This window comes from Camellia sinensis, chromosome 10 (genome assembly GCF_055761805.1).
Source record: "Camellia sinensis isolate YWXY chromosome 10, ASM5576180v1, whole genome shotgun sequence".
In the NCBI taxonomy this organism is placed as follows: domain Eukaryota; kingdom Viridiplantae; phylum Streptophyta; class Magnoliopsida; order Ericales; family Theaceae; genus Camellia; species Camellia sinensis.
This window is the reverse complement of record NC_138970.1, coordinates 7,009,064-7,023,138: the sequence shown is the minus strand read 5'-3', so window position 1 is coordinate 7,023,138 and position 14,075 is coordinate 7,009,064. Positions and strand designations below refer to the sequence as shown.

Here is a 14,075-nt window from a genome sequence, read left to right as displayed (position 1 = left end):
GTGTATGAAAAGTCTTTTTGGCATACAGACTGTAACAGCTCATTGGATATTGTTTATTTACGGTTTTGGCTTCCGCCATGCCCCTGTACTCTGTTTTACTGTATTATTGTTAAGCAGGCCTTCGGTAATCTTGGATTACTGGCCGGTTACGGTGCTAAACCCATAGGGGCGGGTTTGGGTCGTGACATTGTACATACACCACTCAACCTTTCTTTCCACACACTTGTTGAATGACCCTACTTCCGAATTGGTAGACCCATTGTAGACCCGCGTGAAGACCATTCAAGACCACAGTGTGAAGTGAAGTAAAGACAAAGTCCTTCGTTGAAGACCCTATTGAACCTCCATTAAAAATACTATTGAAAACCTTCCAAAATATTGTTGAAAATTAGGCATCTTTCCATTTTGTTGTTGTAGTTACCATTTTGTTATTGCATTTATCATTTCCAAATCTCTATGCGCTCCATTGCCATAAAACTCTCGTTTTTTAGTTTTATTTTTATTTTTGTTTTTTATGTTTTTTGGTTTAGGAATTTCAGCACTAGTTTTCTATAATTATATATTTAATTCGAAACTTAACTGTCAAATAAAAGTGATTAGTTCGATAAATTTGTTTCGAAAAAAATAAAAAAAACTTTCAACAGTTGATATTCGAATATAATAAAATAATTCAGCAGTTGATGTCCGAATATATTGAAACAATTTGGCACTGATTGTTCGACTGAAAACCACGAAAGGAAATAAAAAAAAAAAAAATCTGCACGAAAAAACTAACTTTTTAATCATTAATAGAGTATAAATCTAGAGATTAAAACAATATAAGCATTGTTATGAGAGCATTATTTTGCAAGCAATAGAGAAGTATAGAGTGTATAGTAAGTAAAGTGACAATAATTAAAAAGCTAAAGTTTAGTTTTTTTTAATCAAAAGGTGTACATTGTGATTTTTATTTTTTATTTTTAAAAGATGTGTACAAAGAATATTTTCATATAATATTACGGGTGCTAGTGGATGTCTATTATAGTCATTTCAATTTAAAATATAATTATCATTAAAATAATATTTCATTAAATATGTATTCTGAGATAATTAAATATGTGAAAATAAAGTTTCCCTCGCACTAGTCAAGTTAAAAGGTTCGAAGTGACACCTAATGACCAAATTGATCTTGTGCCTGTTTGGTAGAACTTAAAAGCAGCTTATTTCAGTTTTCAGCTTAATTTAAGCTATTTTGATGTGTTTGGTTTAGCTTATAACTTATAGCTTATAGCTTTTTGGAAGTCAGAAATCAGCTTATTCTTTGAGTGGGGCATGAGATACTTAATTTATAAGTCAGAAATCAGCTTATTTTCATAGTTATAAGCTATAAGCTGTTTAGGTATAAGGTATAAGTATTTTCTCACAGCTCTACCAAACAGGGCCCTTGTAACATTGAAAACTCAGCTACCAAGTTGGGCCACATGTAGTGCAAACTTGAAATATTCAAAAGGTTTGGTTCGTGTTTGGACCACAAAAAATGGCCCAAAATTAATGACTCAGACTAGAGATTGTCCCCTGTACTTTCAACCAAAAATAGGAAATAAAATGGTGGGCCTAGGACCACGTGCCAATAACGTGAACATGGTCCATTAGCTTTAATGAATAGAGAATATATGTGTTCAAATGAGTCCAAGTCAATGGGCCCACAAACCCTCTGTTTTTGTGGGCCACACAATGTAAGGGTCACTTTCACTTTTATGGGCCTCTCATAGAATTTTGTTTTAACAAAATTAATTCATACACACAAATTTTCTCCCAAAATCTCCCTGTTTCTGATTTCGTGTACATCAATCGAACTTATTTAATAAAAAAAAATTTAATTTTTAATGATAAATTTATATTATAATTTTAAAAAAATACAATTCAATTATTTACATTTCCCACATCATATTTTAATAAAACTAACACAAATAAATTAAAACTCATATAAAAATTAAAATATCCCAATCATTTATCACTTTTTTATCAGTATAATTATCGGTACTGTACAGGGAGTAAATATTCCGACAAGCCCGTACTCCTTTCTTCCGAGCTCTGTCACTGTCCGATCACCTGCGAGCCAATAAGGGTGAGCTACCCGGCGGTGTGTTGCCGGAAAAACCCTCCGACGATCAAGTTAGCACACACCTTAGGATAGAGAAAGAGAGGAGTTTTTGTGTAAGAAATTCCTTACAAAGTGTTCATCTGTCGCGTATGGGGGGCACAGACATGCTTATATACCCTCTGTGCCCCATATCTACTCCCAGTCATCTCCTGACACGTGGCTCCGCTATTCCATCTGTCAGCATAAACCTTGCTGAACATCACCTAATCTCAACTGCCTGCCATCACAGCTGGAGCTCGGCAGCCGAGCTGCTCTATCCGTTGTTGTGCCGTGCCGTGCTTCATACCCAAGCACTTCACTGGCTAAGACCAAGGAGGACCGGGCTAGGCGGCATCTCGGCTAAGCCTAGCTCGAGGCACCTCCTGTGGTCGGCCTTTCTGCCGGTCAAACAGTTACCTCGGCTGACCACGCCTTTCCGGGCGCCGGTCACTCGGCTTGTCTGGCTTCGGCCATCCTCGAACTGAGCATCCCGGTCCGACCGAGCACTGCCTCGCGGAGCAGTTTCTCTACGGTCTGGGGCGGCACACTCAGCCCAAGTTTTGCCCGACCCAAGTTCTGGCAGCCCATATCGGGGCGGATAGTCGATCATCTCGGCCCCATGCACTGTTGGGCTCTCAACCTGCTCGGCCGTTACCTCGGCCCAACTCCAGATCATAAATCACCCTCTCAGGTACCAAATGATTATTCCATAAACAAAAAAATATCTAAAAAGTTTCAAAATTTTCTAATTATTAAAAAATTGGCAAATAAGTAAAATATAAAATGAAAAATTCACTCAGAACTTATGAGTAAATAAGTCCACTCACTAAGAATTATTCCTTTACTTTGTTCCAACAATTATACAAATAATGATGGCATTAAATAATGTTTATATTAAAGTTCTATGGATAATCCAATATTTATGGGTTTAAAAAAAATTATTATATTTTCCACCCACAGTACATATTAATTTGCGCCCAGTACTCTCAAGTCATCCCTATAATTCTCTTCAAAATTAGAAATATTTTAGCCAAAATTTAAAAAAACCAACACTCTATTTATTTCGATGAAAAAGTTTTTGAACAAAATGTGGTCGAGGCAAAAATGACCATTAAATGGAGATCAATTTGGGCTCCAAACTCGATCCTTTGAACAATTCTCTTCAAGATTATAAATATCACATTAGCTTAATAATGAAATAAATTAATGCTCCGTTTGTTTTGGTAAAAAAGTTTTCCTAGGCAAAACATGATTTTTTTTTTTATTATTTTTTTATTTTTTCGCAAAACAGCATTTTCTATAATACATCTTATGCATAAATATTTTTTGGAAAAAAAAAAAAGTCTCTGTTTAGCTGTGAATTTGAAAATGTAAATCTACTTTTTATTAAGTATGAAAAACTTATCACCGCGTTTTTCATGTCATACCAATTGTTAGAAAAATAGCAAAAGATAGCATAAATATTTCTCAAATGGGTGTGAAACATGATGATGTGTGATAACGCCGTCTTAGAAATGACTTTAATTTTGTTAAGCAAATTGGAGTAGAGCATTTAACATCCTTGAAAAGACAATAATGGTCATAGAAAGACTATTGATGGTGACATACAACCGTAATGCCAATATAGCACTTGGGACAGTATATCCCAAGCTGATAGGCGGTGGTACCAAATTTACATTATTGCGAACCATATAATAAAAATTTATATATATATATATATAAAATCATATGTCAATTTTTTTGGATACAGTGTTTCAAAAAATTATATAAAAGTATTTTAAAAAGATACTTAAAAGTTGATTTTTGACTTTTTAATCAGGTTTTTTTTGACTTTTTTGGTAATTGATTTCGAAAGTTGATAAAAAATTATTTTTTTTACTTTTTAGATTAATATTTGTTTATGATATTATTTCACCATAAAATGACCAAAATATCCCACCAAACTTAAGAAATTTACTTTTTGACCCACCCAACATGGAGGGCGGTGCATCTAATTTCACACCTTACGGTTCTGCACTTCCCAAATGGTGTTTGATGTTTTTAACTGCAGGGGCTGAAAACGCAGCTTTTTCTTTGGGTTCCAAATGGCCGCATAGCCAAACCCCACCTTAAAGGGTTCTTTCTTAAAACCAGAGGATCCACAATGGAATGATAAAAATTGTATGTTAAAATATTTGTTAATTGACAGAAAGCGATAAAAGTGTGTTTCAATTTTGTGTGTGAAGTATTTATTAATTTAAAATGTGATAAATACTCTAATGTTGTAACTAAAATGTGTCTTAAATCAAAATAATTATAAAAAAAAATAAAAATTTGTCTTATTAACTTTTTGAGATTGATCTTTTTGATTTTTTTAACTTTTTGTTTAAGAAAAAATGTAATGATTATGAATTGAATGTGACATTTTGTCTTATTAAATTAAAAAGTCTATTTTATCTTTTTTATGACTAAAATGATTCCCAAACCAAACCAAACCCAACCCAACCCAACCTAACCTAAGTTGAAGATGCTCTTAGTTCATCAAGTGTATGGCAAAGTTGTTTTGCATTTTGAAAAATGATTTTTTTCTTTATATATACTAAATAAAATTTCCAATGAATTTTTACAAAGAAAGCAAGCTTCTAGTAGAAAATGTAGTCACAAATTGTTTTCATTTTCTGAAAAACTCATAAAATATCTAGACACTTTCGGTTCACTAAAAAAGACATGTTCTTGAAACTATCCTAATAGTTGAATTACTGCGTGATGGTGTCTATAGTGTGATAAAGTAATATGCTTTTTACTTTTTCTCCTACATAAGGTTATTTTTGTTGACTTTCCTTTTTTTTAGATTTAGTCAAAATTCTTTAATAATAAAACTTTAATATATTAGAATAAATACAAAAAAAAATTCTTTAAAAAGTCAAAACATATATTTTTACCAAAATATACTTAGTGAGTAATTTAATATTATAGATTTTAAAATAATATAATTTTTTTATCTAGATATCATTTTTTAATAAAATTAGTATCTTTAAAATCCTCTCATTAAGATCTATCAAATAAGATTCATATTAACTATGAAATTCTTTAAAATATATATATATATATATATATACTATCGAAATAAACAGTAATATATTACTTTATCTCATAGTAATATATTACTTTATCTCATAGTAATATATTACTTTAATTCATAATAACATTTTATTGTTACAAAAAACAAAATACATACTAGATGAACCAACCAAAAACACACATACACAACATTTTTAACCTTGTATAAAATAAAATAAAATTAAATCGTCTCTAATCTAAAGAGTTCTGTGAAATATATATATATATATATATATGTATATGTATATGCATGGACAATATTGTTTAAGAAAAAAAATATTTACTATGTTATTGTTCAATTTTGTGATTCCTCCTTAAAGGGTTTATAAAACGAAATAAATTAAGTTATTCTTTTCACTAAAATGAAGAAATTTTGACTAAATTTTCCTTTTTTTTATCATACTAAACATTAAAAAATGAAAAATGTTTTTCCGCCAAAGCCAACTGTTTTTCTCATCAATTACATAAAGAATACACATGCTCACATGATCATGGGGGTACTTCGGACGGTCAGGTGTAGTCCAATTGATAGGCCCACCATAGATGGCGACCCACTGGAACAATAGCCACTTGTTTAGCCACTTGTCTATGTGAGGTTTTCTCGTGGGTCCCGCCTTATTTTCTCAGTCGCTCAAAGACCCAACAGAACTTGATGCTGCTACTGGGCCTGATGGGCCAACACAAAACACAAAAGACAGCTTCAGTCCAACCTGGGCCCAGAAAACGACCCAACGTCCAACTACCTGCCACGGACCCAACAAACAAACAAAACAACTATACTACAAACCCATAAAAAAATATCCAAAAAAATAAATCAATGGTCTACATTCACTGTAGCCTTATAGGGGTGATTCAAATTTCACTAACTTTAAATCTACCCTACACACTCATTCTCAAATAAAATCAGAATAAATTTTCATAATCTACAGTTTTTTTAAAAGAAAAAAAAATTCGAGTGGTTTAAAATGTACAATCAGTGGATGCATCATCATGTAGGTAGATGGTCCACCCACTATTGGGTCATTACATTACTACAACAATTGGGTAGAAATGTCAATTGTTGGGCCCCATTAAGCTGGAGGATGGATTCATCTCTCTCCTAAACTCCCTCCATGTTAGGCTATTAGGTCTACTTTTGGGTTTAATTTTGATAATTCAAATAATTTATATTTTAAAATTTATTAAATATATCATACTTGTACAAAATCAAGTTGATTGAATATTAGAAACTACGTGTTCGTATCATCGAACTACAAATTATTTTTTAAAAAAATTTAATAAACAATTTTCCAAACACATGCTTTCTGATATCCGATCAACTTAATTTTTTACAGGTATAATATACTAAACAAATTTTAAAATATGAACAGTTCAAATCATCAAAATTAGATCCAAAAGTAAGCCTAATGACCTAGCAAATAGAGAGATAGAGGAGAAAATCTTGATTCTGAAGGATGTTTCCAATGGGCCCATAATTTTATATTTTGATTGTACAATAAAATAAAAAATAAAGTCTCGTTTGGAAACAGATTATTTTACTAACTTCTTAACTTTTTATGAAAAGATATGTAAAAAAGTAGAAAAAGTGATGTGATAACTTATAGTGACTTGATAACTTATAGTGACTTTTTAATTTTTTGACTAAAATGTATAATTAACAAACGAAATCTAAGTCTATAAGCTGCGGATATACCAATCCGCCCAAACCGAACTAATCCACCGCATTTTGGATGGATGTGGGATGACAAACGGACGGTTGCAGGTTGATTTTTTCCAATCCACCTAGTTTTGGACGAAAGGCGAATTTGAGATTCATTTGATTGCAACTGAACCACCAAACCGTGAGCACTCCTAGTAATTTGTAAAAATTTGTATTTTTAATTTGTTTAAATATTCTGTTTGTGTTTTCAATTGAAAAAAAGTTTAAATATTATGTTGAAAAAGAATTTTCAGTTTGAATATATTTTTTGAATTGAAAAAAATAAATGTCTTATTTATCTATATTTTTTAGTTTTTAAATCTAACCCTAAAAATAATAAATAAAAAAGATGATATATGCTGGTTGATTTTTGTTTTAAAAAACAGATATAGATGTAACAATATAGAGACATACAATCTCTACTACTGCTCTATTCATGATTTTGATGGTTTAAATTATTTTTATATTTTAAGAACCACAGATTGTAATAATTTATGTGGATGAGGCATGCTATGATTGTAATATTTTTTTAAGTCATTTACTGTAATATATATATATATATATATATTTTTTTTTTGAAGAAGTACACAAGTTGAATTATATTAAAAATTTATAAAAATTTTGAACCACTAAACTGATTCGTATCAATCCGCCCAATTCACATCCGTCGGATTGGCGGACGAATATGAATTGATTTTTTCCAATACACCAATATTATGAACGAATGACATATTGAAATTTCGTAGCCGCAACCAACCCGCTCTCACCCATAATAAACACATAATCAACCACAACCACAACCACAGCCACAGCCACATACAGGTGAAGCAGACGAGCAATGTAAGCAATATTTTGTTTTTATTTTTTTTAGAACAATATTGTATCTTTTACAATGGATCTTACCCTCTGATATGTATGAGTATGCTACTGATGAAATATCTCTGTCGGTGTAGTATTTTTTTAAAATATTATTTTAGTACAGTCTTAGAGGTGATTTGAGATGATCTAAATAAGTACATTAAATTTTTATGAAATATGGATAGAGTATGAATTGGGTTTGAAGTGATATGGTAGAGAGGTGATGTGACTTAAATAAAATAATGTGACTTAAATAGAATAGTGACTTTTTGATTTTTTAACTTTTTTAGATTATGACAAATAAGGTCTAAATTACACTATAGATTTGTCAAAAATTGTTCCATTAGTATGTATGTAGTAATCAAAAATTGGGTCAAAAGCCTCATTTTCAAGAACTGATGGGTCACATATTAATTGTTCCATTAGTATGTATGTAGATTTGTCAAAATTTTTTGACATGGAATCAATTTTTGACATGGAATCATATTAATTGATTTAAAGCCTCATTTTCAAGAACTGATGGGTCACATACTAATTGGTTTTGATTACAGCCTACAATAGACAACGAATAGGCCCAAGCAGCCCAATCAGATCTCCAGCCCATAAACAATCAGAGCAAATCCACTTAGTCAGTTGCTATGAAAAATTTGTTGTGTTTCCTAAAAAATGGGCTATTTCTATAAATTATTCCCAAAAAGTATTTGAAGATAGCTCGCCAAACAAATTATTTGTTTTTCAAAAACTGAAAACAAAAACAATACCCTCTTGAATTGACTTCCAAAACTTCGTATTCCGCAAAAACATCAACCTTAGCTATGCTGTCCAACAAAAAGTAATATTGCATTCAAATATACAAACAAAATGCCATATCATAAGCGTACTTTTTATACTAATATCATCCATCTTTTCAATGAATGAGGATGTCAAACTACAAGTCAACACACATGTCAAACAAAGATTTTGAAATGGTATGCTAAATATGCAACTTACAATCCTCAAAACTGTGAAAGCAGGAGTGAAGACTAAGCATCTTTGCTTGCAGAGTAAAAATTACTTGCATATCGGCATATATATTATAGATCAATCATACATGCCAATATGTGTACTCATTTGCTTGTTTGAAGCAATGTTCTGTTGTCGGTGGAGAGCAGAAGCATGCTCGAGCAGGGTTAAAGCGTGCTCCAATGCAATTTGTCCAGAAAGTGTAGGTTTGCTCACTAAATAGGCGCTAGAGCAGAGAATGATGATGGTGCACATGCTGGCCTAAGGGCACTCGAATGGGCTACCTGCCTTGATGTGCATGAAAAATACAATGTTTTACCGGGGGCTAGCATTATATATACTAATACTCGTTCATAATTATATTATGTGTATGAGAAACAAATATTGATGAGATTAATAGAAAGAATTTGTAAGATTGAGGGTGAGACTCCTATAATTTCTCTATTGAGATTATAGTGAAACCGCACTAATTCTGTGGACGTAGCACTATGTTTTGGGTGAACCTCACAAACTGTGTTGCTTATAGGTCCTGGAGGTTTGGTGTTATTCCATGTGTTGATTTTTTTTATTTTTTTTTTAATTTAAAAAATATATAAATAAATAAACAGCCCCTGCCCAGAAGTAGGTTACATTTTTTAACAAATACAAGTGCCATATAAATTGTATGTTGTTTTAAAGAGAATGGGTGGTGAGCCCCGAATATTTCACCTAGTGGTCATATAGAAGGTGGAAAGAAACACATTGGCAAAAGGACCACTGTGGTTGAGGCAGGTTAGTATGGCACATAAATGAAGTGTGCAAAAACACTTGTAACCAAGGGAACAGCAAAAAAAACAAAACAAAACAAAAAAATGATTCCATTTGACCATTCATTCTAGAAATGTGATAAATGAAAGTAAGTTATAATATACGAAAATAAACTTGTATAAATCTGCAAGTGTCATTTAAGAGAGTAGATGATGCATGAAGAAACAACCATTCCTTTTGATCATTCATTCTAGGGATGGGATACATTGTTCATCAACCTAAACAAGTTTTTAGACTAAAACTAATCATGATCTAGAAATCAATACGAATGCTTCACCTACTAGTTGATGGTTTAGACAGCAAGAAAACAGGCCAAGTTCCTTTAATGGTTTGCCAACCTATATCAGTAAATTGGGTATTTTTTTCATTTTTGCAATTTCAGGGACTAGAACAAACTTACAAGGACTGGCAATCATACTGCATCAAAGTGGTGGAAATCAGTACCACCAAGATCCATGTACACCATCATCTTCATCAACTATAGAGTTTAACATAGACAGAACAAACCTGCATTAACGATTTATTATTAGCATTGCCACATGCTTGCACACACACACCCACAGGCACCTGACACAAGTCATTAGTTTCTATAATCAATCATAAATTAAAATATCCTTTTCAACTAAAATTCGATAAAAATAACTCAATCAGAGCAGATTTAACAGAAAAATTTGCGCACTCCTCCTTTGGACCTTTCATACTCAATTAGCAAGTATAGAAGAGATAAATTCATCTCATATTTCCTTATTGTGATTATGTTTCGTACGATAAAAAATAAAACTCAATCTGTTTGATTGTGTTTTCGCTCACTGTTTTCTTGAGAACCATGACTAGAGCCTAAGTACCTAACTATAAACTAGTACATTGCTTTACCAAAGTTCCAGCCTACGGGAACAAGAAGATTGGACGTCCAGACATACTTGGTTTTCCAGGCTTGAGATGTACATTCACATTAGAAAATGTGATATTAACATTTGACAATTAAATATTCATAAGGTCATGTCTCAGCTTATTTCAAAGAATTGAAAGGATAAAACATGCAGGTCAAAGTATGAAAGGTAATTTCTAGAATTCAAGAAAGGATGAGCGAGCATCTAATTCTTCATTATTGAAATTGAAGACTGATAAGTTAGTGGAAAATCACCCTTCAGAGAGAAGTCTATGCCCAGGCAGCAAGTAAAAACTTCGACTTAGCAAAATGTAAAATAAGAATTTAAAAAAAAATGCTGCCAATTTAGTGCCCATAAATGGGAATCTGGGAGACTGGGAGGGGTGGACCACGTCTTTGACCATTATTTACAAAGTGATTGCCCTCAGATTTAAACCAACAGCCCTTATTTTAAAATACGAAAAGTGAAAGAAAAGTAATAAATGAAGAATCGAAGCAAACCTGAAAATGACCAAGACCAAGAGAACTAAGTAGAAGGAAAGTTTGATAACTCGATACTTTTTCTCAGCTTTAAGAAATCTAAAGACCTCAGTGACGTCAATAAGATGTTGTTGCTTTATAAATCTGAAAAAAGAAATTACTTATAAGAAAAAAAAGGTAATGCTTTAATTTCAACAAACTTACATCTATAGACACATGAACCAATATGAAAAATAATCATTGAAATGTATATCCAAAAGGTTGTAAATTCAACAAACGCCATCTCTTTCTACATTATCTTTAAATTTCCTTTTTCCAAATAAGTACCTTATCTTTTTACTACTGTAAAATTCTAGAATTTAAAGAACTTGAAGAACATAAAACTTGAAAGTGATGATGAAAACAAGCAATCAGAAGTAAGTTCCTGGAAAAGAAAGAAGAAGAAAAAAAAAACACTAAGAGAGCTCAGTTTTATGTTCGTTAAGTTCTTTAAATTCTAGAACTTCATTATCCTACTATGGTTTCGGTTTGGTCTCTTACGAAATGGAAACGTTTATGAGATTTTGATAAAAAACAAACAGGAGTTTTGTTCCTTGATTTATGCATGGGTTAATCAAGCAGAAAAAGATTGCATAAAATAAATCAATCAACCACAGAGAAAGACCGAGATATAAGTGAGAAAACAACAAGAAGGGCTGGCCTTAGGCAACCTGAGATCTAAGATGGCAACTGTAGTTAGAACATGGATCGAATTTGTTAAATTATAAAGCACCATGATCATATTTTTATCTTTTTGAGTTATTGGAATATTTTTCCATATTTTGATCTATGTGAGTAAATTTTAGTATATGATTTTAGTGATTATATATGCAAACAAAATTTGTACAGGTATTAGAAAAATTTTTTTTTTTAAATGTAACTACTCGGCATTTTACCCACATTTTTTTTCATTATATATCTATCTGTCTATACTATTATATATGTGAAGCCTTGAGATGGTGTTGACACAAAATGTCTCATATTTTATGTTTTCCCAAAATACCCCTATAGTTGGTGTTCATATAAATTTTATATTAAGAGGAGGACAGGACTTGAAACAAAGATCATGTATTTGGTAGAGAAGACCGTTTCCTCTTGAGCAAAACGTACTATGTGTGCATTCTAATTTGTCATTATTCTCATATTATTACTTTTTTTTTTTGCGTGTGTGGTGGAACGATAGTACTATTATGAAGAGAAGGCCCAACTTGGTGTTTATGTCTCAATTTTTTTCCCCCCCAAAGTACCCTATCGCAGTTAGGTGGGTAGTCCTAAATTTTTTTTTTTTTTTCCTTCAAATCTCTTAACTTCTGATTTCTGATTTTAGATTTTCAATTCAATCATCCAATTTATAATCTTATTTTTCCAAAGTAAAATGATCATATGCACACGCATCCAATATGCCACCACTTGTCGTTATGTATAGAAGGCCCCATTTGAAAAGTTCGCCTAGGTCCCAAACAACCTAGGGCCGGCTCTCAATATGATCACCAGGGATGCAAGTAAGAGCACACTCAAATGAAATTGACAAAGAAGAAACTCACAACATGGTGTTGTAGTAGGCAATGGGAAGCATAAGCAGGAACATGAACCAATGGGCGGTCACAAGGAATAGGGAGCAGAACAAACCATGAACTACAAACTCAGGGACAATCACGGCATTAATACGAGACGATGACTCGTATAGATTCATATAATCGGCCTCCAAATCCGATAAACACACAATCTGCAAACTCAATCATCGATAATAATGTGAACTCAGTCAGTTCAATTAGGGTTTCTATATATAGAAAATGAATTATAGATGATGATTTGAAGGGGTTTTAGAGAGAGAGAAAGAGAGAGATTACCTGATAGAAATCGAGAGCTAAGAGGGTCATGTTGAAGATGAAGAAGATTACCCATAGAATTACTTCACACACCATTGCTTTTGGTGATGAAGAAGATCACCAATTCACACCATACCCACACACACACACACAGCCTAGAAATTTGACTCTCTCTCTCTCTCTCTCGCCAGAACCTGAAGAAAACATAAACCCTGCATGCTTTTATGGTCTATTTTGGTAATAAAAAATAAAAAATAAAAATTTAGGTTATATCACTCTTTTTATTTTATTTTATTTTATTTTTTAAAATCAATAACTAAATAAATAAATAAATAAATTGCTTCTCAAAATAAATCTAAATTTTAATTTACGGCAAATTGCACAATTTTCCTAAAGTTTGTGATAATTGCTGAGACCTCTCTCAAATTTGGTGAAATGACATTGCCCTCTTTTGGCAGGTGAATTTTTTTGATTAAAATTAATCACAAAAAGACAAAATAAATTAAAAAATCAATAAGACAAAATATTATATCTAAACCATAATTATTTCACTTTTTTTTTGACAAAATTAAAAAAAAAAATCAAACAAAACGAACTTTTCAGCCCCAAGAAAGCTAAGGAAAAACTACCAATTCCCATCAAATCCTATTAAAAATAAGTCTTGATAAAATTGTCATTCAAAATAATTTTTTTATGACAATTTTTTATATATGTCGCTAAAAATTGACAATTAGTGACTTTTTTATTATGATTTTTATAAATTGTCGCTAAAATTTACAATTAGTGACTTTTTTAATGACAATTTTTTCTCATAAGACCTATTAGATGATAAGTTCACTTATTAATAAATTCACTTATTAAGACCTATACGTAAGTACTCTCCAAGTTAATTGGTCAAAAAAATAAAAAATAAAAAGAAAAATGCTTGGGAGCACTAATTAGTGCTCCCACTAATTAGGTGGCAGTGGGTCCCGCCATGAATGATGTGATGTTTTAGTCTTGGAGTTGTATTTATTTTTTATTTTTTTTTATTTTTTTAATGCATTAGTGCTATTAGTGGTGATATTTTTAGTGGGATGAATCATTGTTGAAATAAAAAAATCAACTCACTTCTCAAACTATGTCCTCCCTGAATTGATTTTTTTTTTTTTTAACATTTTCACCTCTACAAGGATGAATATTTTTGTAAGACAAGATAAGCAACCATCACTTTTTGTATTTTGGGTAGGCGATAAATTATCTTCTCAGTAA

The 14,075-nt window shown here is 31.7% G+C and overlaps 1 protein-coding gene across 4 annotated transcripts; it reads right to left on the bottom strand.

Annotated features, from left to right (window-relative positions):
* Positions 1–5,579: 5,579 nt before the first annotated feature.
* On the bottom strand, positions 5,580–13,061 carry LOC114312765 (protein cornichon homolog 2). Of its 4 annotated transcripts, none has more exons than XM_028259061.2 (5): positions 12,846–13,061; positions 12,540–12,721; positions 10,978–11,100; positions 9,988–10,094; positions 5,580–5,888 (listed from the first exon to the last, which is right to left on the bottom strand). In XM_028259061.2, the coding sequence occupies exons 1-4, from the start codon at positions 12,918–12,920 to the stop codon at positions 10,025–10,027; spliced, it is 450 nt and encodes a 149-aa protein (XP_028114862.2). In that variant the 5' UTR covers positions 12,921–13,061; the 3' UTR covers positions 5,580–5,888; positions 9,988–10,024. The 4 variants fall into 4 exon arrangements, with proteins under 4 accessions (XP_028114862.2, XP_028114864.2, XP_028114861.2 ...); XM_028259063.2 differs by lacking the exon at positions 5,580–5,888 and adding an exon at positions 8,522–8,596 and having other exon boundaries at positions 12,846–13,040; XM_028259060.2 differs by lacking the exon at positions 5,580–5,888 and adding an exon at positions 8,641–9,064 and having other exon boundaries at positions 12,846–13,040.
* Positions 13,062–14,075: the final 1,014 nt, after the last annotated feature.